The 18,279-nt window shown below is 37.9% G+C and overlaps 1 protein-coding gene and 1 pseudogene across 1 annotated transcript; one reads left to right on the top strand and one right to left on the bottom strand.

Moving 5' to 3' along the window:
* Positions 1 to 373: 373 nt before the first annotated feature.
* RHOV (ras homolog family member V) lies at positions 374 to 12,465 on the top strand. Its single transcript, XM_075193471.1, has 3 exons — positions 374 to 866; positions 7,873 to 7,931; positions 10,037 to 12,465. The coding sequence occupies exons 1-3, from the start codon at positions 641 to 643 to the stop codon at positions 10,475 to 10,477; spliced, it is 726 nt and encodes a 241-aa protein (XP_075049572.1). The 5' UTR covers positions 374 to 640; the 3' UTR covers positions 10,478 to 12,465.
* Positions 12,466 to 17,845: 5,380 nt separating this feature from the next.
* LOC142109464 (5S ribosomal RNA) lies at positions 17,846 to 17,963 on the bottom strand (annotated as a pseudogene).
* Positions 17,964 to 18,279: the final 316 nt, after the last annotated feature.

Raw genomic sequence — 18,279 nt, 5'->3', positions numbered from 1 at the left:
TATTCCATGTTATTAATGTTAGCAATCTGTACATTTGAACACTGGTTTCTAATATTGGATCATCTACATGCCAGTTTCATCTGGCATAGAAAAGGTCACACTTGTAAATAAAAAAAACTTCACTGTACCATTTAAAGAGCCAAGTTAGAGTGAAAGAACCATTTAAAATTTTAAAGAAAACTGTAGTAAATGAAATGTGTACAATACTGTGCTGTTCCTTTATAGTGTGCTGTTTGTTTAAGGGTTTAAGGCTCTTTAAACTTTTTTTTTTTTTTTTTTTTAATCAGGAGAGTTTAAAATTGTCTCCCTGAATGTTTAGCACAATGTATTACACCACTAATGTGTTGTCTGTAAGGAAGTAGGCTCCAATTACCATGTTGGGAGGGAATGTATAAATAAGGCTGGCTCTGTGCCTCTAACCAGTTGGAGAGCAGACCATGACATAGTCACACCTGTTTTGAATAAGAGAGCGTGCAAAATCTTTGAAAGGGATGTACTGGAAATGCACTAAAGATGAGATCCCCTTATGATATGGTCATCTGAGGAAATAGTAGCAGTGAGTGACCCATGAGAAGGAGCAGAGTGGACTTGTTTCCAGGGTGTCACTGAAGATAACAGGACTGGATCCTGGACTTTTATTATGCCACCACAAGTGATGCTGGATTGTTCTGAGGCAAAGAGATTAAGTCCACAGTTATCGGGATCCCTTAGGAGACTAAATTCATCCAGACCCAACAGCCAGGAACTTGGTATAAAATGTGTCCTTGTGGGTGATGGAGCAGTGGGCAAGACAAGTCTGGTGGTCAGCTACAGTATAAATGGCTACCCAACAGAATACCAGCCAACTGCCCTAGACACATATTCTGGTAAGTTAACCATTCTTTCAATTATACCGAAAGCTGTATTATTTTTCATATTTGTCTGTCTGTCTATCTAACTGTCTATCTCTATCAATCTACCACATTTTTACTTTGGCATGTGCAAATCTATATTGTATAAAGACATTCCAAAGCTATATATATATATATATATATATATATATATATACTCTGCATAGTTTTTAGCGCTTTCCAGTTGGGAAGTGATATGTATAGTGTGTGTGCAATATATATATATATATATATATATATATATATATATATATATATATATATATATATATATATATATATATATATATATTATATATATTTCATTTTGACTTGACTAGATCCTTTGCAGTACAGACAATAAATGGCTATTGTCTTATCTTCACTCCAAGTGTTAGGTTCTCTTTCCTATGACTTGGAGTGACAAAATCTGGTGGTGTCATGCAGAGACTGACTGACTGTTTTTGGGAGCTGACACTTTATGAACAAAACTTAGCCCTAACTCCTTCCTGCCCAGGACAATTGCCTTTGTGTTTTCTCACTTCAGTTTGTCCCCTGCTGGGATGTCAGTTCACACTATGAAGTTTTCTGGCTGCTACAAAGTTGCAGTGTGTAACTGTACCCTATCCTCATAAGCAACATAATAATAACTATTTACTTATTCTATGACTTTCAAGAACATAAACTGTCAATAGCAATGCTTAAGTAATGTGTGTAATAATAAAAACTTCATATAAATTATATTCATGTGTATCCATTCAAAGTTCACACGTGTAGTGGTCATTGAATAAACAAGGAGCTGATAATTGCAATGCATATATTGAATTATAGAGTATACAATGACATTTTAAGAGAGCCTCTGACCTTGTCAACACATTTTTGTTAATCAACTTAAATGTTAATATCCAGAATCTGCAGCAATTGTAACTGAAATGCAAATGGCTCCAATATAAAAAGACATCTTTCATCAGTCACAAATTAATTTGCAAAAATTCCCCCACCATAGCAAGGGTTTGACATTATATATAGTCTTGTTATTCATGCGTAAGCTATTATCCTCTTAACAGACATTTATTATTATTAACATTTATTTATATAGCGCCGACATATTCCATAGCGCTTACAATTTGGTTCAAACACTGTAATAATATGAGACTAGGTAATGCAGACATAAAGGTAAGAAGTTAACAAGCTATACATTTCGGGCTCTGAAATGTGGATTGTCCTCTATTAGACTTGCCTATGGGTGAGGCTTTTTATTTTCTTCCTGCACAATACTTGCTTGAAATAATGCACCATTCAAGTGTATGAGATAAAATGTCATGTGTATAGTTCAACATTTTGCAAATATATTTGTGAATGTTATGGATATAAACACAAATATATTTAGGTTTGAGAACTGCAAGTTTATTAACTGAAGGCGTTCACCCTTTGTCTTATAGTATTATCTCTATTTAGATACTCCAATGTTTTTTTTATACTTTTGTTTATTAAATAGTGGAGAACAATGATAATTGTGAGTGGAACAAGCAGGAACTCAGCTGTTTTTTATTTTTTTTGTGCAAAAGTACCCTAATTATCATTTATAATTGATTTATTAAGTTGTGGTTAAACTGCATTTATAAAACCTTCAGTGATGTGATTTTCATTTTTAATTCTGTCTGTTCCAAATTGAAAATATTTTAGCACAGGTAGCATTTCCAAATATCCACATGTTCTCCGCACACCATTCTACACCCTTAATCATTTGCTCTGCATCACATTACTACTACACTTGTAGTTTAAAATGTTCTGTTTATATTTTACATACATTCACAATACTGATATATACAAACCATGCTACAGGGTTAATACTGAAAGCAAACACAGCATCTCAGGCATTGAGTTTGTTAGTATCGGTTGATGAGAGCGTTTCCGGTTGAACAGGTTCCCCTCCTATCTACTAAGGTTATGATTTGATTTTCCCAGGAGTTAACAAGCTTCAGAAGTGACAGAACACACCCCTCTATTGTCTCATTTCTCTTCACTTTACATGTGATGCACTACTTATGGGGAAATGTATTAGAAGGTGTCATTGTAACTATATCCCTAATGTAAGTGACTCTTGAGTGAATTTAACTTGCATATGCTCATTGGATAGAGCTGGGGTGTCTGTCCTAATGACCTGATTAAGTGATACTCAGTCGGGTTTGTTGGCCAATGACTAGATACCTATGGATAGTGTCTTTGTGATACTTTAAATACATATGCAGCAAGGAGATAAATTTTTTGGGGTGGGGGGGGTGGGGGTGTTGTTTGTTTTGTCTAAATGACCTTGTACAAATCACATTATAGAGTACATCTATTGAACACCATTTATTGTACCTTTTTAAATGAATACTGCATTAAAAACTTGTCTGTAAATCTGAATTTCTTTGGTAATCTTTACGTAAACTCCTGACAATGGTTATTTGTGCCATGGTACACAGGAAAATACCAACGACAGGCTTGTTATAATTCAACCTGTGTCTGTAGTATACACATAAGGAGCAGGTCACCCTTTGCATCTAGTTTAGTTTTAGTAATGGGACCTCTTAGTGTGGTTGTTTCTTTTGGTGGTCACACTGTGCTATTGGGCCAACTGCCTAATATCACTGTGTGTTTGCAAGCCCAATCCTAGTTATGCACATGATAAGAGAGCTAAATACTAGAAATGGATCATAGTCTTGGTTTTTGAACGGACAATTGCATTTCTTTGCAATGATGTCAATGTACAATTGTGGTACAAAAGTTATGGTCTGATCCTTTTTAGTCTGATTGGAATTCAAAAAATGTGATCTATATCCGAACACTATTATTTATTGAATAAAAGTTTTGGATTGAAAGTTCCAATTATAATGTATCGGACCTGCTTTTTAAGTTTATATAAATATTCAAATAAATGTTATCCTGTTAGTAGATTATCATTATCAAGAGTATTCCATTCTATTATAATATGTATGTGATTGACTTATCCCTGTTATTTGTCACAATGTGCAAGTAGCTTTGAAAGCAAAGTTTGCTGGAGATTCATAAGCACATCAAAACATACGATCTATCTATATTCCTGCACACAAGTGTTTATGCTCCCCATATAGTTTGTAGTGTCTTCAGTGAAATCTTGTTATGGCTGATAGACTTATTCTAGATATTAGGAATGTAGTCTAAAAGTAGCAGACTGATGTAGTTATGTTCATAATGACTATGTGATCACTTTGATGTACCACTTTTGAATGACAAGAAAATATTTTACAAGGCTCGTGTGCAACATTTTTGAAAATATAGAATGAAACATTTAGCTGCTGTTGGACTACTAAAGGTTGCACAGTGTTATTTAACATGACAAACTAATATATTGTAAAGGCCATTTCATAAAGTGAATTATTGTTTGTTGCTGTAATTTTGCCTTGAATGCAGCTTCATTTTATCGTAAGGATACATTGCTATTAAATGGAGAAGGTTTAAAGTAAGAATGCTAGTTAAACACAGCCACTCTCTATTGTTATTCAGATTGCTCACCCATTGTTTAAACTCCAAGACAATTTGAATTTCAGATTTTTGTTTTTCAGTTTCAAATGAGTTCTTTCTTCTACTGCTCCTCACAGTAGGGAGTTTTTTTTCCATTCAGTTTCACCTTGATCTAGTTTTGATGCTTACATTTTGTTTGGCTTTCTCATGCATTCATGTGTACACTGGTCTTAATATGCTTTTTGTTTCTTCTTTTTGTTTTTTGTTTTTTATGTTTATCTGCTTACTTTCTTTAAACCTTGCAGTGATTGTTTGTGCTTGGGAAACATTATCTCCTCTGATACTGGATAGCACACTTAGTGGGTACAATAAGTGAGAGTGGGTATAAACAGCAAAGTTTTTCTGTAGCCAAATTATTTGTTTACAGGTTTTTTTTAGTATAGTGCTTACATATTAGTGTTGAGCTTACAATATATATCCGCACAGACATTTGGGTTAATTTTGTCAGAAGCAAATTAATGGTATGTCAATAATTGCCAACTCTTTGCTCTATACCTTCAGGAGATCCTGGAGGGGAGATGAAGTGTGAGGATGGAGGGGGATGCGACACCGCCAATCACGTCATTTTGGGGTGTCCCCCATGGCACAATGATGCAAAAGCATCATTTTGCTGCAGGGAAGGGGCCAAAATAAGTGAGCCATATGCGGGAGAATGGCCTGCTCTCCTGGAAGTCCCAGGTACCTACCTGGAGTTCTGGAGAATCCCGGATATCCCGGGAGAGTGGGCAAGTATTAGTATGTCTTTGGGTTGTGGAATCAGATCACCCAGAGGACACACGCAAACACAGGGCGATTCATACAAACTCCACATAGATAGGGCCCAGTGTCATATCTTTTCAGAGAGCAGAGCGAGGTCCTCGGAAGGTCACAGAGCTCTGTGCAGGGTCCCCAGTCACCTCTGAGTTCTGTAGCATCTGCACCCTCTGCAGTGGGGGAAGATAACATAAGTATGAACATATAATTGTGTGATATCATTAAGACTTTACATTAAAATGTAAACATCTGTTCGCGTAATGTATGCTTTTACAAATATGTGCCAAGTGTGTTTTGTGTGTGTATAATTGAATGTTTTTGCATGATTTTATCTGTGTGTGTATATTTGTATCCCTGCATGTTTATCAGTGTGTTTACACCAGTGTTGTAAAATTCAAGTTTAAAAAAGAAGTAATTTGTAATGTTGTTCCTTTGTGTGTAATTGTGCAAACTTATGCTATCCCTTTGTAGATGTATGAGTTGCATGCATGCCCAGTATCCCACAGTTCTCACACCAGTTCCCACACCACAGTTCTCATATACATCACAAAACTCCTCTTCCCTTAATCCTCACACACATGACACTCCTCTTTCTAAGTTTCACACATACACCTAGCACCCTCCAAATATCACACTTTAGGTTCCTATAAAATGAAAAACAGAGAAACCTATGTGATCTGATGTTTGATCACCATCCTCCCCATAATTCCTTTAGACCTCAAAAGTTGTAAAATGAGCACAGGAACTTGTTCCAACTTTATCCATTTTCATTTGGGTGCATCAGGAGTATTATAGTAAAATAAACAATTGTAAGTTTAACATCAAAGGGGACTGTCCTGGAAAAACACATATCCTTCACCTCCCTGATCTCACATACAAACAGCCTAGCAAAGCTCCTCAAACATACCACTCCATCCCCACCAGCGTCCTTACATATACACTTTGCATTCCTCGGCCCAAGCGTTTTATATACCCACTCCACACAATCGTTATGCATGATATCCCCCCTCCGACTTACATATAATACATAGCCCATCTCTCCCCAAGGGGCATATTTAACAAATAATGATAGTGCACTATCGTGCACTTACCATTAAAAAAATGTCCCTCTGTGTCCCTCGCATATTTAAGAAGGCTGCATTGCAGCAGATATCATGGATATCTGCTGCTTTGCATTCCTTTTCGTTTTTGGGAGCAGTCACCATTCTACAGTATGGTGACTGCTCCCGGCCACAATCTAACAAGTACCGGCAAAAAATTTTTTTCGGTAACTTGTCTTGATAATGTACGCCGGCTGAAACTGGCGTACATTATCATGAATGAAAAATTCGAACTGCACATGCGCAATTAATGTATGAAGAGGAGCGAAGAAGACCTGGAAGAGATCCATAGACATCGCGTTCTCAAGAGGGGGGTAATTGTGATTTTTTTTATCACAGAAACAGCAGTTTATCGGAACTGCTGTGTCTGTGTTCCGTTTTTCATAAATTTGAGAAATGGTGGAGAGAGAGAGAGAGAGATTTTTGCACGATTATTTATTCTAATTAGGGGCCCTGCCTATGGGGCCCCCTTGCCCGTGGGGCCCCTGGGCACCTGTCCATTGTGCCCAATGGAAAATATGGCCCTGAGTGTAGTGCTAGGTGCCTTATAAGTATAAGTGCCTCGGCAGCACTGCTCCCTGGCCTCTTGTGTTGTCCGTTCACAGGCCAGAAATGTACCTAATAAAATGGATCCCCTTATTCACAGCCTAGCAGCAATATGCTTATATGCTTGCTGTCTAGATATGCATGGCATCATTTTTCACAACACATGTGTAAAGATGGCAAGGCATCATTATTAATATAACTCTGGTAATGCTGTCAGGGCCCAATGAACTCATGACACCCATAACCCATACTTGCCAACATTTATTTTTCTTTTTCCGGTAGATGCCGGCTGGGACGTGGGCGTGCAGGGGGCGGGGCGGCGAAATCGCGTCATTTTGGCCCCGCCCCCGTTACGGAATGACGCAAATCGCGTCATTTTACAGCGGGGGCGGGGCTAAACGCCGCGATTCCGGGTGAATCGCGGCGTTTAAACTGATTTTTTCCCACTTACAATCAGGGAGATTGCCACACTCGTCCGGGAGACTCTCGCAAAATGCGGGAATCTCCCGGACATTACGGGAGAGTTGGCAAGTATGCCATAACCTGCAATCCAGTTTTAACACTGGAGATGTAATATGATAAGGCCGCACAGAGCGGACGTGAAACACTAACCAGTCTTACGGGTTTCGAAAGGAGTTTAGCTTAAGACGTTATGCTCTGCATTTCTCTCCTCCTAGATGGAACATATGCCAGTGGCATGCTGACTGCTGTAGTTAAGTAAAGTTAATAACACATGTACACATACACTAGTTTTCTGTGACAAGTGACCATTTTTTTCATTGGGATGGTGCCAAAAAGGACACACATGTTGTTATATAGAGCTCTCAGCAGATTTCTTCCAAGTGGACATGTAACAGCCAAATTCAGAGCAGTGGTATAGGTTTATTTGATTTGTTTTCTCCTAGCATCATGAGAGCAAACTAGGAAATGTACTACTTAAGCAACATATTGTGCATGTGAATTTACTCTTATCAACACCTCTGAGATTTTGTAAACTCCTTTTATCATCAAGGGGGGGAAGTGACCCTAAATCTAACCTACATGTGTTTTTCTTTCAGTTCAAGTGTTGGTGGATGGAGCCCCTGTTCGAATTCAACTTTATGACGCAGCTGGACAGGTATGCAAAGTAGCTTCTTCTTGCTCTACAATGTGCCCCAGCTAGGTTTAAAAATATGAATGTTCTATTATAGTTGAGGTTTGTTTAGTATTTGAATAGGAAATCCTGTGGTGTGTGGAAGTCACAGGACTCGGAAAACCTAGAAGGACTACCGTGAAGAATGTAGAGACTGCCAAGCTCATATTTTCCATTGGGGCCTCATACATACACCTATTCATGTGCCACTCTTACCACTTGACTGGCTTTAAAAATAGGAGTCATTGTCATTCAGTAATATACCTGAAAAGAGCCTATACAAAGGTGTCAGAGAAAACAGTTGTTAGAACATGCCCTATATTCCCCAACTTCCATCTGTGGTTTTGTAATTTAAAATAATTTTTATTACCTTTGATACAATACTTGAATGACACACTACTAATAAGAGGTTTAATTTGCTTAGCTTTGAATCACCCCTAATGTAAGTAGCATTGGAGTGAAAGCATTCTGGCAAACAAGCCTGTGAATGTGAAGTGTCATATATTTATACCCTATGTGCCTAAAAGAACATATAGACAGAATAAGTGTTAAATTGCTCCATAGAGGTTGGGAAATGGTCACAATATGGTCTTGTAATCACCCTTTGGCATTTAGTGGAACTACCCGTTAAACACCTTTTTTTTTTTTTCATTTTATTTCTGCACCCAACCACATGTCGCCTAATAACTAGACCTACAACTGTGTGTTTCTAGTATACATAGCAGCATAAACCTTGTAAATACTGATCATAGATGGCATAGAGCTAGTTATATCTGATAATGAAACGCTATATGAAAGCTATTTGGATGGTAGATGCCACTAAATATTACTCCAGTACTATAGGAATGGAATCATTAGTCCATAGTTCTAATTAAACACAGTCCCTCAACATTAGATGTTTCTTTTATTACACATGTCTTCATCATCTAAATCAGATACTTTTACTTGTAAATGGTGTATAATATTATCATCATCATCACCATTTATTTATATAGCGCCACTGATTCCGCAGCGCTGTACAGAGAACTCATTCACATCAGTCCCTGCCCCATTGGAGCTTACAGTCTAAATTCCCTAACACACACACAGACAGAGAGAGAGAGAGACTAAGATCAATTTTGATAGCAGCCAATTAACCTACCAGTATGTTTTTGGAGTGTCGGGGGAAACCGGAGTATCCGGAGGAAACCCACGCAAACACGGGGAGAACATACAAACTCCTCACAGATATGGCCATGGTCGGAAATTGAACTCATGACCCCAGCGCTGTAAGGCAGAAGTGCTAACCACTAAGCCACCGTACTGCCCATATTATTTATTTGCACTTTATTATATAAATTTGCAGTTACATATATAAAAAAACTTATTCTGTGCAAGAGCCCTGTTTTTATTTTTTCATGTTTGCATTTATTATTAAGCTGGCATTGCCACACTGCTATGAGGTTGTATTAAATATCAGCCATAGACTCCATCGAAAATGTATAAAAATTGGTGAAATTATAAAGGTAAAGCAATACAATTTGCATAAAACATCTCAAATACATAGAATATTTGTTGAGTAGTGAAGAGCTCAGCAACAAAGAACATTCTACATAAAAGTATGTAATGATTTTCTGATGACTAGCTTCAATAGGTGCATAAGAATTTTCAAGAGCCATCTACGTTTCATATTTTAAATAATTGTACAGCTTTAAAAGATAATTTAAGGATGTTTTAGTTTTAAAAAGCCTGGATATTAAAATTGTTAATTTTTTGCTCTTAAAGCTCATTCGACCATTGGGTTGTATTGTTGCATTGGAGCGTATAGCGTTTTTACGTTCATCTTGTAATCACAATGGTAGTAAGTTAAGATACTCTCGCTCTCACCATTTGCCAGGTAGTTACTCATTGCAGTGCCTCCAAATACAGTATGAAACATAAATTAAAATAAAAAAAAAGTGACACTGGTATATTTTTCCTTTGTGAAGGGGTTGGCTAGATGTAAACTTGCTATCTAACCATTTAACCATAAGCTGTGCACACAATGGATGATTAAAAATCTTTTTTACAACAAGTTACAAATCTGACACTTATTCTTTCCATTTTGACAGGAAGACTTTGACCGCCTCCGATCACTATGTTATCCTGAAACGGATGTCTTCCTGGTGTGTTTCAGTGTGGTGAACCCCAGCTCCTTCCAAAATGTCACTGAGAAATGGATCCCAGAAATCCGCACCCACAGTCCTCATACACCAGTGGTATTGGTGGGAACTCAGACTGATCTTAGAGACGATGTGAATGTATTGATCAGCCTGAGCCGCTACAAAGTTAAACCTGTAAGTGAATCCCAAGCGCAGGCAGTGGCACAGAAAATCAGAGCTCAGACCTATGTAGAGTGCTCTGCGTTGACTCAGAAAAACCTCAAAGAGGTTTTTGACACAGCCATTCTCAGTGCCATCGAGCACAAGGCAAGACTGGAAAAAAAACTTAGTTCAAAGGGCTTTAAAAGACTCTCCAAATGCCGATGGAAGAAATATTTCTGCTTTGTTTGAACCTGTTCCACCAGCACTTAAACTGCACACTCCATTTTGAGTTTGCCGGCAAAGATGGGGACTTGCCCCATGGCCTGGAGACTTCTTGGTGATTGATTGTAAGGATTTAGCTGGTTTTTCAAGTGGTACATTGGACTCACTGTTTGACATGCGATATCTTAGAGGACTCTAAAGGATTAACCCCTCATTCATCTTTGACCAGCAATGCATTTTAGCAGCACATTATATGTTTGTGAGTGAAGGAGTTCAGTGACCAGTTAAGGAACTTGCGATAGGTAATGGATATAACACTAAGGTCTTGTGCATCCATCACTTGTCTTTGGTTAAATGTAATACAGCTTGTCAATGCACTGTGAGCATAAACAGACATATCTTGTAATATGGTAAAAAAAAATCCCCTGTGCTAACTAGATTGTCCCTCTAAAATTGCTGGTGTGTTTTACAGAACTAATGTAATTAAAACTTAGCAAAGTAAAGAATTATTTTTTAGAAGATAACAAAGTGCTGTCATAAAATACTTTATTATCAAGTAGTTTTTAACTTTCAAGCTAAATTCAAAGTGCACATAGTTTCCCTTAAATAAAGAAATCCCTTAATCTTTGACCAATTTGCTCTTCTGGTACTGTGTAATCAGGAAGGCTGTTACTAGTGGACATTCTTTGAGGTTAACTGATGGCATTTCCACAATAGCAAATCTATTTTAGCTGATCAGATGATGGTTGCCTTTGTACCTCATTTTTAAGCACTTTTGTAACCCTTTTAAAATAAGGGTAATTTCCTTTTAAACATGCAGAATGGCGTCATTATAGATGCTCACACAAGATTATTATGTATGTATGCAGAGAATAATATTCTTAGTGTGGGATACATTTTACTGAACAATTATAATATATATAATATATAATTAAATAATCAGTAGTTTTCATTGGTCTTGCACCTTTAAAATTTACCACCTAAGTGCTAAATTTTAGTCGCCTGTTCCTAAATTCTCTGCTAATCCCAGGGGCTGATTCATGCAGCTGCTTTTTCATCATGGCGCTTTCTGACAGTCCTAGCCAATGACCAAGTCTATGTATAACTGTGTGAGAGGGGAGAGGACCAATCAGAATCTGCAATCTATGTTATTGGACTTCTGATGGTAGGTTTTCCCACTCACACACTCCCTTCAGTCATTTTACAGTGAATTCAGAATTTGCTACTTCTATATCACAGAAATGGAGGAGACTCTGCATCTTTAAAGAACAAGGAAGCAGACATAGTTGGGTTTTACTGTTTGGTAAGTCAAGTAACGTGAGATATATAAAAAGAAAGGCTTAAGTATTGGTAATATCAGAGGGAAAGAGAAGTGTAATGGATGTCAAGGAGAAAGATTAATATTTTACATACATTTAAGTGGGATGTAGAAAGAGGGTTGGAGAAAGTGAAATAGTACAGAACTGTCAGATTTTAATTACTTTGAATAATTATCACTGCTGGAACATAAGTGGTCATATTGATTTTTAAACTTAAAATCTGAATTGTATGTGGTAAAGACTGATTTAAAACTTGCTGAGGTAAAAAATACAATTTAGGATTTTTACATTTTTATCTGTTCAGATCTGTTTTGATCTAATAACAATTATTTGTAATTTGTCATGTGTCTGTCAAGACAATTGATAAATGAGGTAAGACCTTAAAAAAACCCTGTAATGACTGACTTAACAAATCAGCTGATCAACTGATCAACTCTTCAGCACACTAATCTAAATAAATAGTCAAACTTACCTTTCTGGTTCTGAAATATCCTCTGGCATTCAATGACTGCTGCAATATTTACTTCTTAAACTTGAAAGTGTTGAAAGGTTTGCCTTTCCTACAAAAACAGCTTTGTTAACACACCTGGTTAAGTAAATACTGTAATAATATCCAAGAAGTAAAACTGGTTTTCTGATCATTTTCCTATGTATATATTTGTATAAATATAACAGTTCATGGCCCTGGCTGTAGCAATAAATGTATTGTAAAAACAATTGTAAATAAAATAATGTTTTTCTACTAATACCTAGCATGTTTTATTGAGTTTACAGGAGATATTAGACTGTAGAATTGTATCTGAATTTCTATGCATTTGGGTTAAATAACGTTCTTTTCACAAAACTGCTGGCCACCCCTTTAGTCATTGTTTAGTTACGTCCTGTTGTGCAAGCCCAACCCTATTCAGACTGGGAAAGCTGCAAAGTTAGAGAGCAGTTCCAAGTTAAAAAGGTTTGTCTGTCAAATTAAAGGACATCCATGGCATTAGCTAGTTCTATAGAGGACCAGTATATTGTCCCCTACCAAAATAAAGGACACCTATGGACTGTGAAGGAAGAGTGGTGTCTTAGCCTCCTGCCAGAGGAAAATTATTACATCCTGTCTTGCGCCAATTTTGTGGAAACCAAATTTATTATATGACCCATAACAGATTGACAGTTGTGGCATTTAGGTTAACCAGAATAGTATGAAACTCTAACAGGTGGTCAAGTGATCAGAGATAACCCTTGCACCTCCTGTGGTAAGATACAAACCTTGAAGAAATGGAGGAACACGGGCTTGATGTAGAACTATAGTAAAAAAAAATTCCAGCTACAGATGGCCACACACATAGTAATTTCATCAGACGATTTGGCTGATCTAGGCCAAGATTGCTCAATCGCAGAGTATGGACTCCATCATCTATTGCCAAGAGACTAAATTCTGTTTCAGATTTTATAAATGTCTAACTTGAAAAAAAACTGATCACTATGTGTGTGGTGTTTGGCCAACTAAACTAATGGGACCATCTGTTCACTTTGGCTATCCATGTCTGTGGCCAAATTATATGCAGATCCAGTTGTTCAGCAATCACGGTGAACACCCAGATCTTAACGTGTGTCCACTCCTCATCGGCTAAAAACTATGTCTGGTAAATCTCTACCTTCAGAGTTCTATTGTCCAGGCAGATTAGTTAATTTTTGTTACCCTTAGATACAACAAGATATCCGCATGCAGATAAATCTGCCTGGACAATAGAATTCTCTGAAGGCAGAGTTCCACTTTAAGGTAAGAAACAGAAGAATTTCCTTTTACATAAAACATGTGAAAACTTAATTGTTTGTCAAATATGGAGGGATAGAACACATCCTGACTGTGTCCATTAAGCTGCATACCCACAGTGTACTTGTTATGTGACATGAGGTATGCCTTCAGCTGTTAGTTGAGCAAATAGGAGGAATTGTGCTCAAGAGATGTACAAATTTTTTGTCAGTCAATGTTAATTGGGGATCCCTGAGTACATCTCATCCTATTAAACTTGTACTAGCAGCTGAATGTAGTGGAGACGAAATGCACACACATCACTTCTTGGCAGGGGCAGATTGACCATAGAGTTTACTAGGATTTTTCCCAGTAGGCTGGTGGCCTCATGGGGCCGTCAAATTAATTTTATAAGTCTTTTATTTTGTTCCAATTCTCTTCTCCACATAGCTGAGATAAGGGAAGGTGGACAGCCATGCACATTTATTAGGGCCATGCATTCTCGTAAGCCGCCTATGCGGCCTCTTCAGTCAGCAATCAGGAAGTTCAGGAGGTCATTTGAAATGAGCCGTCTCCCATAGGCAGGGTTTTGCCACAGGAAGAGCCCAGCCTGAGACTGCATCTATGAGGATTCGGGCAAACACTGATGGAGAGAATCTTTAGTTCCTGATGCTAAGAAAAAGGCTTCATTCTGCTATTTCTACATGACCACTTAGGCATTGTTTAAGAAATAATTTCTATGAATGTTTTTCATGAGAAAGGCAGCATGCATTCTGCAAATACAAGTTCATGGGTCAGAAGTAAGAATCCATTACACAAATTATAACATACAATGGTCGGGGTGGCTGAGGACAACAAAAATCCGACCTCTAATGGCTTTTCTTTAATAAGTACTGTAGATAATGGGGTTCATGTGTCAGTTGTAATAGGTTTTATTGTTCCTGCAAGTACAGTTTTGTATGGTACAGTAAAATTGTTGCCGAAGTTGCAGACAGCTAAAAGCGGTAGATGGTTCTTTAACATCCAATGTCCTGCAGAGATTGTAGAGATACTTCCTGATGAGACGTTTAATACACCAGGGGTGAACAAAAGTATGTTGATGTTGGGAACCAATTGAATAAATGAAGGAGCCGATTTGTTACTCTCAAGCAGCTGGTAGACCAATTAATCAGACTTCCCTCTCACTCTGTAGGAAACATCCACCCTGATGGACATGAAACGGTTATCAATAGCAAAGCTACCATATGAGGGGTATATACAGGTAGGGGTTGGGGGCCATAGTATGGTGATGCATTAATACAAGTGGTGCATGATATGGGGAGATCCAATAGGGGGGCATGATGGCAGAGTTAACATTTGGAATTATAATACAGTTATTTTGCAAATTTTCAAAATAGAACTCCCAACTTAACAGAAACCAGCCAAACAGCAGCAAACCTCAAGAACAGCAGGTTGTCAAAGCTGCAAGAACAGATAATAGAGAACAGCAGAGTCTGTCTAAATTGTTCTTGCTATTTTATTGATATTTTTGAAGTTGTGCAGTGCTGATAATGCCTAGTTATGATTGTTCCACCTAACTGTGCAATGCTTTGCCTACTTTTGTGCTAGGTTCTCCAACTCTGACAGGCTCTTCCTTCCATTTCTGTGACTCCACCAATTAGGGCCGTAAAGAGGGTGTTGCAGGCAATGCGGCCACACAGGGTGCAAGGCCTGCTATATGCCTAATCACTAGCCCTCAAGGTAAACAATAATGTGGTGTAGCACTAAAGGGCTATACTTGCTCAGTGTCAGAGAGCCGGCACACATAGAGATGCTATTAATTTAATGTTGGTGAAGGGTGAAATACGTCTAATTAATTAATGGGGATGCTATTAATTTAATTTAATGTTGGACTGGTTGGGGGAGAAATAGGGAGAAATAGGTCTGTTCATTAAATGGGAAAGCTATTAATTTAATGCCAGGGCTACATGGGGAAAATAAGCATTTTTATTAAATGTGAATGCTATTAATTGAATTCTGGAGCTGATTGTGTGGAAGCAGGCCTGTTTATTAAATAGAAAAAGCTAATAAATTAATGTCTGCCTGGTTGTGGGGAGGGAGATCTGTATTGTTCACTCACTGCTTGACTTTCCAGGAGGTGAATAGTAACCAAAGGCGGAACTAGAAAGCTGTGGGCCCCGGTGCAGGGAGGCGGAGAAGAGGGAATTGGGCCCCCAACCCTCTGCATCTGCCATGCAGTGGGTGCCATTATCTCCATGGGCCCCGGTGCACTGCACTCGTTGCACCAATGGATGATCCACCACTGATGGTAGCTATCTCTTTTCCAAACAGGACCCCAACATTCCAGGATCTAGCCAAGCAGAACTGAGCTTAAGACACCAGCAGAAGCACCAAGAACAGATAGGTGGGTGGAGCACAGTTTTGGAGAACAGCATTTTTCTTGTAAAGGTCTAGGCACTTCCCTTCTGGCAGTGTGTTGCCGCTGAGAGGCAGTATCTATTCCCACCAAGATATGTTGGGGATATGGCAGTTTTCTGCCTTGCCCAGGGCACTGCAATGTCTAGTTACGGCTCTGCCACCAAGTATTGCATTTTGCATTAGTCTTACCTACTAACAATGTGGCTAGGGATATTGGTTTGCAAACCCCACCTACGCAAGGCCACTTTCAATTTTTTTTCAAGGGCTACTTTAAGTTGCCAATCCGCCCCTGCTTCTCAGCATTTGTGGGACACTAAACTGTCAATAGATTACAGTGCTGGGTGCTCATCAGATAATTGACCTAATAGTCTAGATACCTATTAATCCAACTAAATATACTTCAAAATTTGTTATATAAAAGATAAACATTTTTTAAAATACAATAGAAGATATGAATCATATGTTACCATGAATAATTAGATAATTAGATAAATGATTGATTACTAAATACATTCAATGGAATTAATAGTTCCACTTCAATATTGGTGTAATCTAAACAACAAGGCACATGTTACCAAACTAATTACATGAAAAATTGGCAGATAAATGACAATTTATAATCCAAGGATTGCATGAGAAAAGTCAATCTCATCAATAAATGAACTCTAACAATAAGTCACACATGAAACGAAGTTCTAATCATACAAATTGATGGCGCGTGCTGTTGAAGATAAGTTCCATATAGATATAAATATATATAAATATATATAACTATATATAAATAACAGTCCTCATGAAGGTTGAAGGCTTGTGAATTAAATAATCCATCGCGCTTAACATCAATAAACAATAAAATAGATGAATGAATCAGCCCACTAGTTGTATAGTTCCGTGCACTTGTTTCAGTAAAACAAAGTATGACTCCGTGTCTTACGATAGTATGATACTTGCGATTTGATGTTTAGGGGTATAAGGTCCAACTCTTAACAAGTAATCCAGTATATTGTCCCAAATAAAATGCAGACTAATCCCAAATGGAAGGAAAAGAATAAGCAGCGGGTGATCACGCTGCTGCTGTTCACGACTGATGGTGCGTTCCACTGTGGAACGCAAACGCACTTCCGGTATTGACGTCACTTCCGGTTAGTGCTATTGGCCAATAGAATAGTAATGGGTGGAGGCCCAACGCGTTTCGTCCTGGTACGGACTTTCTCAAGGGCTATTGTGAACGTCTGTGGACCAATGGTTTAAATGTGCTGAGATTAAACCTGATAGGTTCCCAGGTCTTCCGTGTCCCAGTCTCTGTATATCCATGTTGAACGGCTAATTCTGCAGACAAGCAAATAAAGTATGTTCGTTTTTTTGCTGATTACATTAATCTTATTTTAATTATGTTGTATGGATCCCCAAGATTAGTGCAACAATGAGCAATGTACACAAATATAACATCAATTACAATTGTCTTATATTGCCTGATTGTAATGATAATAATAATAATAAAAATAAAAATATAAATAAATAAAAAATTAAAAAATATTATTTATAGACATTGAGTGCATAGCGAATATTTTACCAATGGAAACAAATTCTATTTCCAATATCATAAGGAGGTAATTTCTATAGATGAGGAGGACAAGATGTTAAAATAACATATTATATTGCATGATCCTTTTGAACTTAATAATATGTATTTTATTATACTGATGGCACAGTCTAGTCATAGTGGCTCATAATGAAAGTCCGCCCACTGTGGAGATAGAGGAGAATCTCCATTTCTTGGAAACAAGTGTGGTATTGGAATAATCAATTAGAATGACATTAAAATGATCCCATGTTAATTAACTATAATCAGAATCCACTTCATCCTTGTCTGGGCATAGTACAGATTGCAATGGTGAGCGTGAAGAATGGAAAAAGAACCTACAGCACCGGGTATTCATAGGTAGTCTCCTATCCCACTACTTACCTGGCCCTCTCTGCTTGGCTTCCAAGGTCAGCTGGGATTGGGCATAACCAGAGAGGTATGGCTGTAAGTTCAAATATCCCGCCACCCGCTCGTACCGTGCTCGCTGCACACTCGCCCATATGCCCAAGTGGAATACTGAAGTGTAGCTGGCATATATAAGTTAATCACAGAGAGAGATCAAATTCGATATTGAGACCTTTGGGTGCAACAGTTGAACGCACCTTCAGTCGTGAACAAGCCTTCAACCTTCATGAGGACTGTTATTTATATATAGTTATATATATTTATATATATTTATATCTATATGGAACTTATCTTCAACAGCACGCGCCATTAATTTGTATGATTAGAACCGCGTTTCATGTGTGACCAGGGCCGCCGAGAG

Source organism: Mixophyes fleayi, chromosome 12 (assembly GCF_038048845.1).
Source record: "Mixophyes fleayi isolate aMixFle1 chromosome 12, aMixFle1.hap1, whole genome shotgun sequence".
NCBI lineage: Eukaryota > Metazoa > Chordata > Amphibia > Anura > Limnodynastidae > Mixophyes > Mixophyes fleayi.
The sequence above is the reverse complement of the archived record's forward strand: the minus strand, read 5'-3'. Positions and strand labels throughout refer to the sequence as shown.